This window comes from Mesoplodon densirostris, chromosome 13 (genome assembly GCF_025265405.1).
Source record: "Mesoplodon densirostris isolate mMesDen1 chromosome 13, mMesDen1 primary haplotype, whole genome shotgun sequence".
NCBI lineage: Eukaryota > Metazoa > Chordata > Mammalia > Artiodactyla > Ziphiidae > Mesoplodon > Mesoplodon densirostris.
Window position 1 is genome coordinate 52,229,731 of NC_082673.1, and position 16,692 is coordinate 52,246,422.

Genomic DNA, 16,692 nt, shown 5'->3' on the forward strand with positions numbered 1-16,692 from the left:
GTCATATTGAAGACATGAAGTTTGGTTAAAAATATAGTATATCTCTTGGTCATTAGATGAACAAGAGTGTAGCATCTGGCTAGTCTAGCAGCTTGTACCCTTCATAGTTCCAGGACGCCAGTTCTGTTGTGTGTATCAACACCTTTTCTGTGGACAGTCAGATGAATCCTCTCACTAGAGTACTGTGCCCACAGTGCCTGAGGGACAGAGAGCTGGGACATCACAAGCCTAAAGCACAAGTTGGATGATGATTTTTGTCCCTGCTTGTTATTAATTGTACATGGCACAGAATTCAATTATTTATTCAATGCAACCAATGTTTATTGAACCTCCACTATGTGCCAGGCAATATTCTGGAAGCTTGGAATATAACCACAAACAAAACAAGGATGTGACAAAGATTTTGGCCAGAGGCCTGCTGTACTGTAACAAACCTCCTCATGTCAAGAGCATGTGGGAGGATACTTACAGCCCTCACTTACTGCTAATCATCAAGGTTACCAATTTTTCCCTATAGGTGCCCTTTAGCCACAAATGGTCCAATTAACTTAAGTTGATTCACAACAAGCCACCATGAAAAATTACTGACATGTGGGACTCATTCATACTGAGATGGACAGGGCTTTATCTTCTCTTAGATGCCTAGAGAGCTCTGGGCCTGTGGAAGAATAGAAGTTATCTGTCCCTACCTCCTGCAAAAGATCACGTATGTTGCCTGGACCACCCACTGCAAACTCTGAAAATTGGCCTTTCCTTCTGGGTTCTTTGTCTCCATGTAGGCAGCCATGAATAGAGGGGGAAGATGTTATGGCACCTTTTCCAAATGTCAGACTCACACAAAATACTAGTGTCTTGAGTCGGTCCACACAAAAACCTCGCAGCTAAAACCCAGCGAGGCCCTTTGTCAGAAGTAGGTTATATAGTCATAATGGTATCAGACTTCTGAGATTCTGCCCCAGGGCTTCCTTCGGCATTAGCACTTTTCTCCCTGTGCTTCTATCCATTTTCTGTGAAATTATTCTATTTTGTCTTCATTTTAAGCCTCTACTTCAGCTTTCCTTTATTCTGGGTCAAAACTTTCCTCCAGAGCTTTCTTTTGCAGCCTCCAACACACTGCCCTACCAACCTTCAGCATTCAACCATGTCTGCAAAGTCTCTATTGCTGTAACTCTGACCCCTTTTAATTCTAACTACATTGGATGACAAGTGCTCTTCCCATTGAGTCATCTGGCAAACGGTTTACATGCTCTAAAGCATAAATGACGCAGCCATGGAGGAAAGGGTCAAACTTCAGCTGTACACAGTGGGGGATGGGAGTAGATTGAGGGAAGGATGGGAAGACCCTCTATTAAAAAGCAAGTATCATGGTAATCAAGATTTTGGCTCTAGACTACCCAGTCCTTAAAAAGGGAGAGACGAAGCAAGAGCCAGTGGACTCAGCAATACCATAAAAGATGAAAGTAAGGGGTAGGCAGGGAAAAAGCCATGAAAGACTAGACTTGTTTATTAAAACTTGTCTATTAAAGGAGATCAACCAATTTCCAGTCATTATTAAAGAGGAGCCAATGGCTGGCCCATTAGAATAAAGAGTCTACAGCCTAAAGGGCTCACAGGGTTCATCTAGTCTAATACCCCACATTTGCAAAGAGAGAAGTAAAGCCCGGAGCACCACCTTGCCCATGATTTAGCAAATAAAAATATAGAACAACTGGTTATATTGGAATTTCAGGTAAACAACAAGCAATTTTTTAGTATAAGTATTTCCCAAGTATTTCATGGGACATACTTATACTAAAAAATTTTCTATCTTGTAGTTTATATATTTTATATGTCAATCCTACCTCACTCTGCAAAGGCTACTTGGTCAGTTAGTGACAGACCCAGAACAAGAATCCCACCTTCTGTCTTTTGGGAGGACAGGAATAACTGAGAGTGTTCCAGGAGTCCATCACACACCTGAGAGGTCACTGCTAATATGTCACCTCTGCTTATAGGTCCTTGAATCGTCCTAAGTAAATTAACCTTTGAAAAAGACAAATTCCGTTCAATGTGCTATTTACCTTTTTAACCTTCACATATCCAGTATTGGTTTCGGGATCTGTTTCAATCTCCAAACATCCCTCACTGTCTCCCTGTGTAATTCGGTACAGGATTTTAGAACTTCCCGTATATGGTTCATCAGCATCGGTGGCCTGGATGGTTAAGATGACAGTTCCAATGGCTATATCTTCAGAGAGAGTTAGGTTTCCATACTAAGAAGGAAACAGGAGAAGGAAACAATGAGAATGTCCATTGTCATCGAGTACAATTGTCAAAGGGCAAACTTGTCTCCTTGGTTTCAGAATGGACACAAGTCACAGTTTGCATCCATACTTACCAAGCATGTTTTTTTCTATCAATGAGTGGGTTACATTTGATTTTGACATCAGTCATACTTGTAGACTGACATCCATTGTACCAGGAAACACAACATCTCAGAGATCTACTCTTAGGATTCTAAAACATATCCCTCCACTCACATCCAATATGTTGAATAACTGTAATTATCATTATAGTTGAGACAAATAGATAGCTACTATGTATTGCGTACCTACAATGTGGCAGGCACTTTACATTTTTTAATTAATTCTTAAATCAATCAGGGAATAGTGGTTAAGAGCCTGAACTTCAGAGTCAAATGGTCTGGGTATGAATCCTAGGCTTGTCACTTATGACCTGGGTGAACTGAAATAAGTTATCTAATTTTTTAAAGTCTCAGGTTCATCATCTGTCCTTGGAGATGATGATGATGATAATAATAATAATAATAACAGAACCTACTTCATGTGTGCTGTGGTGATTTACAGAGACGATGCATATAAAATCCCTGAATGCCTAGCACATAATAAGTGCTCAATAAAGATAAGCAACGAAACAAAGCACCTGGGCTTCCCTGGTGGTGCAGTGGTTGAGAGTCGCCTGCCGATGCAGGGGACACGGGTTCGTGCCCCAGTCCGGGAAGATCCCACATGCCGTGGAGCAACTAAGCCCGTGAGCCATGGCCGCTGAGCCTGCGCGTCCGGAGCCTGTGCTCCGCAATGGGAGAGGCCACAACAGTGAGAGGCCCGCGTACCACAAAAAAAAACCCCACAAAAAACCAAAAAAAACAAAGCACCCTACTGAGTAGCTATATTATCATCTCCATTTGACAGAGGAGCAAAAAACTGGAGAGGTAAAACCCCCCCAAGACCACACAGCTAGCTGGTCACAGAATTGGGATTCAAACCAATGTTTGTCCAACTCCAAAGCAGGTGCTCTTAATTAACACTGACCTAGACCATCTCTCACTCCTCTGCTGAAAATCCCCCAGATCATGTCTCTTGGCATGATGATCATGAAGATGGTAACAGGTAGGGTCCAGGAAAGGACCACGACAATGAAAGAAGTGGACTCACCTTTCTAAGGCCCAGTTTGCCTTTCCAAGCTCTGAGATTCCCAAAGCAGGACTCTTACCCTCAATCTAAAAACACTGTCTAGATGTAATGCAAGGAAACTACAACACACAGAAAGGATCAAACGTCCAAGAGGATGGAGGCAGGGTAGAAATGGGCCCTTAGTCTCACAGTTGCTTAACCTCAGTGCCTACTATACAAGTTATATTGTCACACTTTTTGCCTCCTCAAACCCTCCCATAAATCAATTCCTGTTCTTTGTCACTGCCTTATCCCTATTGTGATTTATGAACATCATCACAAGGCTCTGGGCCGCCTCATAAACTGACTTCAAACATAACAATCTAGGCTTGCCAGGTGGCGCAGTGGTTGAGAGTCCGCCTGCCGATGCAGGGGACACAGGTTCGTGCCCCGGTCCGGGAAGATCCCACGTGCCATGGAGCAGCTGGGCCCGTGAGCCATGACCGCTGAGCCTGCGCGTCCGGAGCCTGTGCTCCGCAACGGGAGAGGCCACGACAGTGAGAGGGCCGCGTACCGCAAAAAAAAACACAACATAACAATCTAGCCAAAAGAGCTTCTCACTTCTCCAGAATAAATAAATAGAGGCATCCATTTTAAGGGAAGCAACGATCAAATTGCCCCCACATTAATAATAAGTTAACTTGAATTCTTCTTGATATACTCAACTGATCTTTTTTCTCCTGCTCTTTTTTCCCAATTCTAATTCTTGCAGATGTCTTAGGCACATTTTTTGGCATAAACCAGAGATTAGTTTTTTCTTCCCCTTTTCTCTTATCCAATAATTACAAAATGAGTTTAAATTGCCAATATCCAAAATTTTAAATTCTGACTATACTTGCTTGTTTGAGACTTAGCAGTAATCTATTTATTGTCCTGCTACACACAAAATATATAATGACAAACTGCAAGCAGCCACTCAACTCCTTTCAATTGGACAAAGATTGTGGTTGTAGCTTCCAAGCAGTCCTTGAAATAAATGAGCTGTTGGCAAAAGTTTTTAATAAAAAAAACCAGATGCTCCCAGATACTATAACAGTGAATGTTACTGTTCCTTGGAGATTTCCACTGAAGATGATGTTTGAGTTTGGTACCAGTGCATTGACTAAGATATTAAGTCTGGCATTTTCCCTAACTACTGTTTGTGTCTTTATTCCAGAAGTAGGCGTCAGGTAATATGAACAAAGTAAAGAAAAAGCAAGCTGAAAACTACTCACGTCTGATTTTTCAAAGATGGGGATCTGATTATTGATATCAATAATGTTGATCTGCACAAAGCAGAGGGTCTTGAAATCTGAAAATCAAAGTCATATCACAAAAATTTTCACTGAAAATCATACATTAAAATTAGAAATCTGCAAGAAAAACAGTTGGCAAGTAAAGTGATGGCCATAGCCACAATTTTACTACTGACATGCGATTTGTGTGGTGAGGGGATTCTCTGCTCCCCACCTGCACCCATGAGCAGGTCACCAAGTGCTGCAGAAAACCCCACGAGAGGCTCCCCTGGGCTTCCCACTCCCTCTACCTGCCCCCTCCTCAGTAAGACTTGCCCCTGAGCAAGATGGCTTCTTGTCTGTGAAGCAGCCTCTCTTTTCTGGCTAGTGAAATTTATGTAGCCTTCAAAGCCCAGTACAAAACTATCCTTCTAGAAAGACTTCTTTGAGCATCCCAGAGGGTTGTCTTTCCTACCCTGAACACTTCCAGCACTTACTGTCCTGTATCCCTTCTGCCCCCCACCAAAGGGAAGGCCCAAGTGAGGGAGGAAAGGTACAATTATCCCCCTTCAAAAAGCCTGGCTGTCCAGCCTACAGAGGCAGAGGTAGCTCACAGAACTCCGGGAGATGGCATAGGCTTTGAGGGGTGGGTTTGACAATTCAGAGACCTAGTCAGAGACAGCAGGTTCAACCTAGGTCCAAGATGAGCATGGAGTACAGGTGGAGATGGGGTCCCCAGGGAAATATCCACAGTGAGAACCAACATGATAGGTTTTCTGTTGGGGTTTCCATTGTTCTAGCTATGAAGTAGTGTATTATACAAGGGCTAAGACTCTGGGCTTTGGAACCTCACTGTTCAAATTCTGTCTCTGCCACTTACCAGACGTGTGAGAGCTTGGGAATGTCACTCAAAATCTCTGTGTAGCAGTCAGTTTATCTAGAAAATGTAGATTGCAACAGAGCCAAGGTTCTCGTCCTAACTGACATTGTTAGCACTCTCTATGTACCAGGCACCATATTAAGTGCTTTGCTTGCATGACTCATTTCATCTTCATTCTAACTCCGTGATGTAGGTACAATTATCATTCTCATTGAGTTCACAAATGAGGAAGCCAAGGGATAGAGAAGTTGGTGGCTTGACCAAGGTCATACAACTAACTAGTGGTCAAGCCAGAATTCAAATCCATGCGTTCCTTTTCCCTCTCTGTCCACTCTCCACCCTTCACCCTGCTTTGTGCCCCAGAGGTTGACCTTAGGAACTGCATCAGTGGGCATCCTGGCCCTCTGGGTAGAATTTGGTTTCCACCAGTGGGAGCACTGGCAGGAGATCTAAGGAAGGGCAGGAGGAACAGGGTCAGGGTCTAGTTCCGCACTGCCAGCAGCCTCTTCTATAGTCATGGGAACAGGCCTTGCTCCTTCAGGTAATGTTACCTTCCCTCATCCCTTCTCACCTTCCGGTAAGAAAGGCTGCCATTGTGCTTCACACCCCCTGTTGGTTTCCCATAACCCCTACCCCCAGCCTTTACAAATAATCCCCTCTCTAAACACTTTTTTGTTACTTCTTTTGAGGGGGCTGTCTGTTTCCTGCTGGGATCCTGACAACTATACTCACACAGCCTAGCTCTAAAGCTTGTGCTCGATGCACTGGACACAAAGCCAGGCATGTAATCTAATAATAACAGTGTTACAAATAAGTGGATGTTAACTCAAGTTGGGTCCAGTCCCCAGAATATTTGTAGACAGCAAGAATGGCTGAAGATTTCAGGAGGTCCCAGGGCCTGAACTCACCAGCTCCCTGCTCTGCACAAGCCTTATTTGGGCCAGCAGTGGACCTCCTGGTTAACAGACCTTCCCTGATTTTAGGTAAAACTATGTTAATTACAGCCTACCAGTCTAATTTTCTATAGTACGCAACTGGATGTTTAACTCCATCAATAGACATACATAGTTATATATAAATATACTGTATAATCTGGTCCATACAGTCTACAGATGTACTCAGGTACATAGACAATTTGTAATCTGATGCTCTTGCAGCCTCAAACTGCTTCAGGTCCCCATGCATTTTCACATGGGCTTTCTTCTCCTCTGTAAGCCTTTACACTGTTTTGTAACTTGTCATATTCATCCATCAAAGTTCAGATCAATGACACCTCTTCCAGAAAGCTTTATCAGCTCTCTACCTCTCCACTGAGTCACTCATTGCCTTCATGGGCTACCTTGTACATATTTCTTACAATTTATTTATTCACATGTCCATCTCCTCTACCACAAATGCTCCTTGAGGACAGACACTGGGTCTTATTCATTTGTGTATCCCCAGTAACTTGAATGGTGCCTCAATCACGGTAAATGCTCAATAACTGCTGAAAGAATGGCTGCCTAATGGTGTGAGATTGTTGGCTCATCATGGACAGGGATGATTTATTATACCCACTTCTGTTGTACCTCTTAACATAATGCTAGACATTATGTTAGGCCCTCAATATTTGCCTAATCACTATGTCTCAAACATTCTGCTTCGGGGGCCTGCTAAACCCCAGCTCTCTTCAGTATCTCAGCAACTGTGTAATGAAAAACAAAATGTCAAGCACAGTATGGAAATGGTGCTCTTTACTTCAGCACACCTGTGTAATCTCTCTCTCGTAGCATAACAATTACTGAACTATTTGGTAATGTAAGATTCAGTGCCAGTTAAAGAAAGATTCTTAACCTAGGAGTATTAATGATCTTCAACTAAGCCTGTCCCTGAGTTCATGTAAGTTTGTGTGTCTGTGCAATTTGTTGATAATGTGTACATTTGTTGAGGAATTCATAGTTTCCATCAGATTCTCAAAGGGTCTCATGACTTAACAAAGATTAAAAACCACTTGTTTTGAAATTGTATAAGGCGTTAAGGAAGAATATCTCCAGATATCGTCAAATGGCCACCTAGAAGCTAATATAAGAAGACAAGACTTCCCAAATGATACATTTTTCCTTCACTGCCATACAGTAGAATCCTTTGAGTCTGAAAGGGAGACTTGAGAAATACAACAAATTTTCTTGTTTGTGACCATGGTGGCCATGACAACGTGCCTTGCCAACCCCCAACACCAGGGATCTTAACTGACAACACGCCGCCTTGCTCTGAAACCCATCACCGCATTTGCACCAAGGCCTTGCTTCCCATTGGCTGCCCCAAGTCAGTGACAGAGTAAGGCCGGCAGGCTAAGGTAGGCCTGTTTTGGGGATCACAGACTCCTTCCACGGCCAACTTTGGACCCCTAATGACCTTGCTGAGCTTCCCTTTGACTGCTTAGTGGTCTATGGTACTCCCACCACTGTCCTTCCTTCTCTCCTTCACTCAGCGTCCAGCTTTTATTGAGGTCTGATGGCTCTCCCAGCCTTCTCTGTATCCCTCTCCATTTTTTCTCATAGGCAATTCCCCTGATAAAATCCTTATGTATTTAATCCCCTCTTGGGCATCTTCTTCTCAGGGAACCAACATAATAACGTTGCCTAAGCTGCAGCTCTGGCCGTTACCATGTTGGACCTGCTGCCTCTGTTCTGTGTGTTACATAGGAAGCAAGAACTCTTGAACAGCATCCTTCTGTAAGACACCCAGGCATTAGAGCAGCCTAACAAATCACAACTAGAAAGAAAACAAGCGTTACCACTCTTGACACAGTGAAGGTGATACTAACCTTTGTCAAACACCTCTACCGTCAAGTTGTACTGCGGAGTGTCTCGCTTCCGCAAGGACTGCACAGCTAACTGGAACATTCCTGAGTAGCTTTGGACCAGGAAGAGTCCATCTCTAGGAACTTTGGGGGTTTGATCCACAATTCTGTATCCTAAAGCACTGTTGATAGTGTTTTCTTCATCCATATCATGAGCAATAAGTGTTCCAATACTGCTCCCTGTAGAGAAGAAAAGAAGGAAACCCATCCATTATAGGCTCTTTTTACTCTATTAAAAAATGATTTCACTGAAGAATCAGGTTCCTAGAAAGCACTGGAAGTAACTTTGAGTAGCAGACTAAAGTTCTTAGATCGATGTTGGTTCTTCTAACCCTTTCAGTAGTGCAGTGTGTGGAGAAGTGTTGTAGTCTGCTAGGGGCACCATAACAAAGTACCACAAACTGGATGGCTTTAACAACAGAAACTTACTTTCTCACAGTTTCTGGACACTAGAGGTCTGAGATCAAGGTGTCATCAGGGTTGATTTCTTCTGAGACCTTTCTCCTTGGCTTGTAGATAGCTGTCTGGTGTATGTGTTTTCACATGGTCTTCCCCCGTACTTGTATCTGTCCAGATTTTTTCTTCTTAGAAGGACACCAGTCATATTGGCTTAAGGCCCACACTAATGACATCATTTTAACTTAATTACCTCTTTAAAGACCCTATCTCTAAATAATAGTCACCCTTTGAGGTGCTGGAGGTTAGGACTTCACCATTGAATTTTGGGATGACACAATTCAGGATCTTGAGATGAAATCATCCTGGATTTGCTTTTTTTAAAAATTTACTTTTGGCTATGTTGGGTCTTCTTGTTGTGCACGGGCTTCCTCTAGTTGTGGCAAGGGGGGGCTACTCTTCGTTGCAGTGTGTGGGCTTCTCATTGCAGTGGCTTCACTTGTTGCAGTGGCACAGGTTCTAGGCACACGGGCTTCAATAGTTATGGCACACAGGCTCAGTAGTTGTGGTTTGCGGGCTCTAGAGCACAAGCTCAGTAGTTGTGGCACTCAGCTTAATTGCTCCGCGGCATGTGGGATCTCCCCGGACCAGGGATCGAACCTGTGTCCCCTGCATTGGCAGGCGGATTCTTAACCACTACACCACCAGGGAAGTCCCTCATCTTGGATTTGGAGTGGGCCCTAAATCGAGTGACGGGGTTTCTTATAAGAGGAAGAGAAGCCACAGACGCCCACGGAGGAGGAGGAGGCAATGTGAAGAGAGCACAGAGACTGCAGCGATGCTGCCACAAGCAGCCAAGGATCCACAAGAAGCCAGAAGAGGCAAGGAAGAATTCCCCCCTAGCTGGCACCTTGATTTCAGACTTCTAGTCTCCAGAACTCTTAGCAAATAAATTTCTGTTGTTTTAAGTCACCAAGTCTGTGGTAATTTGTTACGGCCACCCTCAGACACTAATACACAAGGCAAATGGTAAAACTAAACAAGGACAAGCCAACCATGGTTACTTCTTAGTAACTTTCTGGAAAAATGGCAGAGACTGACTCCACCCCAAAGATAAACACAGGCACGGGACAGAGAGCAGGGACCGTCTCTGCCTTGCTGCAGTTTATGGTTCTAAGTTTTATTTCTGTTGACGTCTCAGTCCAGGGAGTTCCAGAAGTCCGGCTCTGACGCAGTGCTCCACCCAGGTCTGGGTGAGTTCTGATAGGTGCTGGGTCATCTTGCTCTGTGAAATGGGAATTGTGGGTTTCTCTACACACAGCCAGAATCCCATGTGAGGGCTAAAAGTTGAATATGTATTCCCCACTTGTGGAGGTCGGTTTCATCCCCTCCCCCATGTTACTTTGCATCTACTGATTTACAGGGAGATTTGGAGGGTTTGTGAGGGGAGGAATGGAATTACCTATGTTATGTCTATAATGGAGCTGGCACGTGCAGACGTGTCTCATGGGCTGGGGAGGAGGGGCAACATGGGTAGCAGAAGAGAACACGTATCTAGTGTTGCAGCTGCTGCCATTTCTGCTTTCACAAACAACCGAGTCACCTTTGGAACATGCATCTGCCCTTGTAAGAAAAGCATCTGTGTGTTGGAATGAAACAGTGTCTTGTTAACTTCTGTGACTGTTTGGTGTCTGAGCAGCCCTGCTCTGGACCTTTCCCCCGGCAAGCGAGCATACCACACAGGACACTGTCCTTATCTCACCATGGAGGAAACCTCCAGCTGTCAGAGGCACCGTGAAGACTGTTGACATCAGTGACAGGGAAATTCCAGTAGGAGACGCCACTCAGTGGGAGCAGAGAACTTATGAATGAGCCAGGAGTCAAAGAAGTGCCAATTCCCTGAGTGACAATGGCCAGGAACAACTGGCAGCCCAAATTGATTCAGAGGTTCATACAGCAACTCTTGGGGCACTCAGAAATACTTTAGGGAGGTGGGGCTTTTACGAGAGGATAAAGTTCCTGTATGAACACAAAGGTCTTGGTAGCAGGTGGGATTTCAGAATTAATGTTGTCATTGCTGAGACTTGGGGACATGAGTCCCACAAGATTCTGGCCAATATAAGACACCAAACAGGAGAATATAAATATACTAAGGAATAATTGAGTATTTTATTGAGCTAGACAGTAAGCCCCCAAAAGGCAGGGACATTTTTTGTACCCCTTTGGGCTACATATAGGGAATAGACTCAATCTGTGTTGATTTATAAGAATTCCTGGTCCATTAAGTCCACAATTCAAGACTTTATGAAATATTGTTACAAAATGAATTCTCACTTTTGGAGATGCAAAGAGCATGCTGCATCCCTGAACAATTTGTTTTACCAACAATGACATCCTCAGCAGCTTCAGAAAACTGGTACTGTCCTCCTCCCAAATAAGGCAGGCAGCCTCTACGGTGGCTCCCAGCAATCCCCCCAACCCTGATATTGATGTCTTGGTGTAACCTCCTCCTTTTGAGTAAGAACTGGGCCTAGTGACTCATTTCTAAGAATATGGCAAAAGTTATGGAATGTTACTTCCAAGATTAGTTATAAGAAAACTGACTTTCATCTTACTTGTCATTTTTTGAGCTCTCTCCCTTTCTCTTTCTCTCTCTATCTGAATCAACGGCACTCACCTCACATCCAGATTCTGAATCAAAGGCATGCACTCCATATCCAGATTCCTGGCTCACAGAAACTGTGAGATAATAAATGTTTGCTGTTTTAAGCTGCTAAATTTTGGGACAATTTGTTATGCAATATAGATGACTAATACACTAAATGTTAGGCCCTGTGCAAAGAGACTTGAGGTATCATCTACAAAGGTCTTCAAAGGTCTTCTGCCTTCATTCAGCATCACAGACCATCCCATATTTTCAAAAAGGGTGATGCCATAAGTGCTTCTTGGCTATTGTCACACATTTCATTGTTACTCCACTGTCACCTTAGAAGATTCCTCCTTAAAATTAACTGAAATCCTTCAAACTGTCATTTAATACTTCCTGTTGTAAGAATAACTGGAATAAATGAAAAAGAGAAGGCCTAAGCAGAACACACTGACAATAGATAGCCTACATATGACTTTTGACAGCAAGAAGGAAAAAAAGTGAGCATTGAGCAAGCAAGCCATGTGAGCAGTGTCCACCAAGCCACCAAGACAGCACCCACTGTGTGGAAAGTGTGTGGCAAGAAGAGTAAAGAGATCAAAAGAAAATGATGAGAATGCCCATGAGGCAGGTGAGGATCTGCCTACAAGGGCAGCCAAGCCCTGGGAATGGTAGTCATGAGAGCCTGCTAACCCTGTAAGCCCTGAAACTTACACAAAACAGACAAAAACATTTCAGGCAATGCCAGCCTCCTCAGCCAATGGGCTCAACACAAAGGGGTAATAGACAATAGGTGTCCCAAATCCAGCAAAGTCATAAAACTCCCAGAAATCACAGTGCTCGAATAGTAATCGTCCCTGTACAAAACTAAAGCTATCCTGGCACAGTACAAGGAAACAAAACAGGTCAAGAACAAAAAGACAAAAACAGATAGGATTTGAACTTCATCTTCCAGCCTCATGAGCTATTATCAGCTTCTTAGAGAGGGACAATCAAGGGTCAATTGCAGAATATCTGACATTAGGTGTGAATGTTTGTTTAAATTATTTAGCAAGTTTGATGGGATTTTACCTGTCACTGAGTTTGTTGAAGGCAAAAAAGAATCTATGGAGAAACCTTGCAGGGGCTTCCCTGGTGGCGCAGTGGTTAAGAATCTGCCTGCCAATGCGGGAGACGCAGTTTCGGGCCCTGGTCCAGGAGGATCCCACGTGCCGCGGAGCTACTGAGCCCCTGTGCCACGACTGCTGAGCCCGCGTGCCACAACTACTGAAGCCCGTGAGCCTGGAGCCCGTGCTCCGCAACAAGAGAAGCCACCACAATAGGCATGTGCACCACAACGAAGAGTGGCCCAAGCTCTCCACAACTGGAAAGGGCACGCACACACCAACGGAGACCCAACGCAGCCAAAAATAAATAAAATAGATGAATTATTAAAAAAAAAAAAGAAAGAATCCACCTGCCAATGCAGGGGACACGGGTTCGAGCCCTGGTCCGGGAAAATTCCACATGCCGTGGAGCAACTAAGGCCGTGTGCCACAACTACTAAGCCTGCACCCTTGAGCCCATGAGCCACAGCTACTGAAGCCCATGTGCCACAACTACTGAAGCCTGCGTGCCTAGAGTCTGTGCTCCACAACAAGAGAAGCCACTGCAATGAAAAGCCCTCGCACCGCAACGAAGACTAGCCCCTGCTCGCAGCCAATAAATAAATAAATAAATAAATAAATAAATAAATGAAAATCTAAAAAAAAAAATCTTGCAAAGAGATAACCTAATACATGTATACAGGATACTGGTGTAAATGGTTGGTAAGGGTGATAGTAGTAGTAGTAATAGTAGTGGTAATAACAGTGCTAGGAGTAGGGGTAGCAGTTGTAAAATCTCCAATTTTAAAACACTTCCCAGATATTGCTTGAAATTTAGTACTGTACCTACGTGAGTCCCAAAGTCTATCCTACCTCTATGCTGTGCTGGGCATGGACCACTGATCCCCAATCAGGTTTACCTGCCCACCTTTTACCTGACAAAGAGGAGAAAGGGATTACAGAGTTAACATAGGGAGGACAGATACACGGTTTCTTACCTATTTGTTCATTCTCCTGGACCTCAAGTACAGTCACTGTAGATGGACATGTAGGTGGATTATCATTAATGTCTTTAACTTTCACTTTAATTTGCAATGGAAGTGCGAGTGGTTTTCCATCCTCATCCCTTGCAGCCGCATAAAAAACATACTACAATGAGATCAGAGTTAAGACATGAATCCTTCATCATCCCTTTTAAAAGGCAGAGAAAACAACTATTTCAATGTTATTTCATTTATCCCCTTATCATCAATTCGCTTAGAATTGGGAAATGAGAATATATAAAATGGGCTGAATTTGTGAGGGTATTATCATGTCTCTGAGAGCAATAATGCACTGAGGTTCAGAAAACAGTTTGGGGGATATTGGTGGGGGTGCTGGGTGTTAAGTAAAATTGTTTCTGCTCTCAGATTTCCATGGGCCCAGGATCTCATCACCTGTGAAACTCCTCCTAATTTTACTCACTGCGTCCTTTTCTTCTCGGTCCAAGGGCTGAGTCACATAGATATCTCCTTCCTGGTTGATTGAAAATGGGAATTTTGATGACTTCTCCTTTTCCACTAATGAATATAGTGCACCTGGATCATTCCACCGCACCTACAGGGCCCAAAGTGAATGTTAGGAAAGGTACATCCAGACAGAGAGAACTGGAAAGGAAATAAACAATTTTCTGGTTCTCGATTTGAAATTTCTGACAACCTTGTTTAGATGTCTGTGGTTTCTTATAACTACTAAATTACATTTTTCATTTTCAGCTTAAAATAATCCCTCCCCTTTTTTCTCCTTTTTACTAAGTTATATTACTCCAAATAAGCACATAGGGGTATTTTTCTTCTCTAAAGCAATTCTTTGTGAACCCTCTAAAGAGTTTGTGGGTTGTTCTTTTGGAAGTCCGAATGTGAAGACTTCATGTCATGAAACACCAATTTAAGAAACAAAATGTACTTAGTAGCGGCATTATCTGAGCGCTAAGCCACGATGGACAACAAGCTCCCAGCTCCCAGAACTCACCAGTGAAGACGATGAGACACTTTCAGTTCTTCACCATGCTATTATTTAAGCAAGACAAATGACACGTAAATAAAGAACATTCCTCCCTTAAATCTTTAGTCTTAAAGACTTCAGGGATAAGAATATTTGCCAACGGACTTCCCTGGTGGCGCAGTGGTTAAGAATCCGCCTGCCAATGCAGGTGACACGGGTCCGATCCCTGATGAGGGAAGATCCCACATGCTGCAGAGCAACTAAGTTCACATACCACAACTACTGAGCCTGCACTCTAGAGCCCATGAGCCACAACTACGGAAGCCCACGTGCCTAGAGCCCATGCTCCACAACAAGAGAAGCCACCGCAACATGAAGCCCACGCACCGCAACGAAGAGCAGCCCCCGCTCACTAGAGAAAAGCCTGTGTGCAGCAACAAAGACCCAACACAGCCAAAAAGAAATAAATTAACTAATTAATTACTTTTTTAAAACAAAGAATATTTGCCAACTCCTAGAGTTGTTTTGTAAACAACTTGGCAAAAAAAATCAATAAAGTAGTGCTGGGAAAACTGGACAACTACACGTAAAAGAATTAAATTAGAACACTTCCTAACACCATACACAAAAATAAACCAGAAGTGGATTAAAGACCTAAATGTAAGGCCAGACACTATAAAACTCTTAGAGGAAAACATAGGCAGAATACTCTATGACATAAATCACAGCAAAATCCTTTTTGACCCACCTCCTAGAGAAATGGAAATAAAAACAAAAATAAACAAATGGGAAAGGAAACCATAAACAAGACAAAAAGACAACCCTCAGAATGGGAGAAAATATTGCAAACCAAGCAACTGACAAAGGATTGATCTCCAAAATATACAAGCAGCTCATGCAGCTCAATATCAAAAAAAAAAAACAACCCAATCCAAAAATGGGCAGAAGACCTAAATAGACATTTCTCCAAAGAAGACATACTGATTGCCAACAAACACATGAAAGGATGCTCAACATCACTAATCAGTAGAGAAATGCAAATCAAAACCACAATGACGGGCTTCCCTGGTGGCGCAGTGGTTGAGAGTCCGCCTGCCGATGCAGGGGACATGGGTTCGTGCCCCCGTCTGGGAGGATCCCACATGCCGCGGAGCGGCTGGGCCCGTGAGCCATGGCCGCTGAGCCTGCGCGTCCTGAGCCTGTGCTCTACAACGGGAGAGGCCACAGCAGTGAGAGGCCCGCGTACCGCAAAAAATAAATAAATAAATAAAAATTAAAAAAAAAACCACAATGACATATCACATCACACCGGTCAGAATGGTCATCATCAAAAAATCTAGAAACAATAAATGCTGGAAAGGGTGTGGTGAAAAGGGAGCCCTCCTGCATTGTTGGTGGGAATGTAAATTGATACAGCCACTATGGAGAACAGTATGTAGGTTCCTTAAAAAACTAAAAATAGAACTACCATATGACCCAGCAATCCCACTCCTGGGCATATACCCTGAGAAAATCATAATTCAAAAAGAGACATGTACCGCAATATTCATTGCAGCACTATTTACAATAGCCAGGACATGGAAGCAACCCAAGTGTCCATTGATAGATGAATGGATAAATAAGATGTGGCACATATATACAATGGAATATTACTCAGCCATAAAAAGAAATGAAATTGAGTTATTTGTAGAGAGGTGGATGGACCTAGAGTCTGTCATACAGAGTGAAGTAAGTCAGAAAGAGTAAAACAAATCCCATATGCTAACACATGTATATGGAATCTAAAAAAAAAATGGTTCTGATGAACCTAGGGGCAGGACAGGAATAAAGACGCAGACATAGAGAATGGACTTGAGGACACGGGGAGGGGGAAGGGTAAGCTGGGATGAAGTGAGAGAGTAGCATGGACTTATGTATACTACCAAATGTAAAATAGACAGCTAGTGGGAAGCAGCTGCATAGCACAGGGAGATCAGCTTGGTGCTCTGTGACCAGGTAGAAGGGTGGGATAGGGAGGGTGGGAGGGAGGTATAAGAGGGAGGGGATATGGGGATATAAGTGTATATAACTGATCCACTTTGTTATACAGCAGAAACTACCACAACATTGTAAAGCAATTATACTCCAATAAAGATATTTGAAAAAAAAATCAGTAAACTCAATAGTAAGACCTGTCTACTTGCTACAGACAGA

At 43.3% G+C, this 16,692-nt stretch overlaps 1 protein-coding gene across 1 annotated transcript in view; it reads right to left on the minus strand.

Moving 5' to 3' along the window:
* The window catches only part of CDH17 (cadherin 17), an 89,693-nt gene that overhangs the window by 34,161 nt on the left and 38,840 nt on the right, over window positions 1–16,692 (minus strand). The window contains exons 8-12 of the mRNA XM_060116026.1: window positions 13,981–14,112; window positions 13,515–13,665; window positions 8,353–8,568; window positions 4,667–4,743; window positions 2,061–2,252 (exon numbers count right to left, since the gene is read on the minus strand). Of these exons, the coding sequence (XP_059972009.1) occupies window positions 2,061–2,252; window positions 4,667–4,743; window positions 8,353–8,568; window positions 13,515–13,665; window positions 13,981–14,112 (768 nt within the window). The remainder of the gene's footprint in view (window positions 1–2,060; window positions 2,253–4,666; window positions 4,744–8,352; window positions 8,569–13,514; window positions 13,666–13,980; window positions 14,113–16,692) is intronic.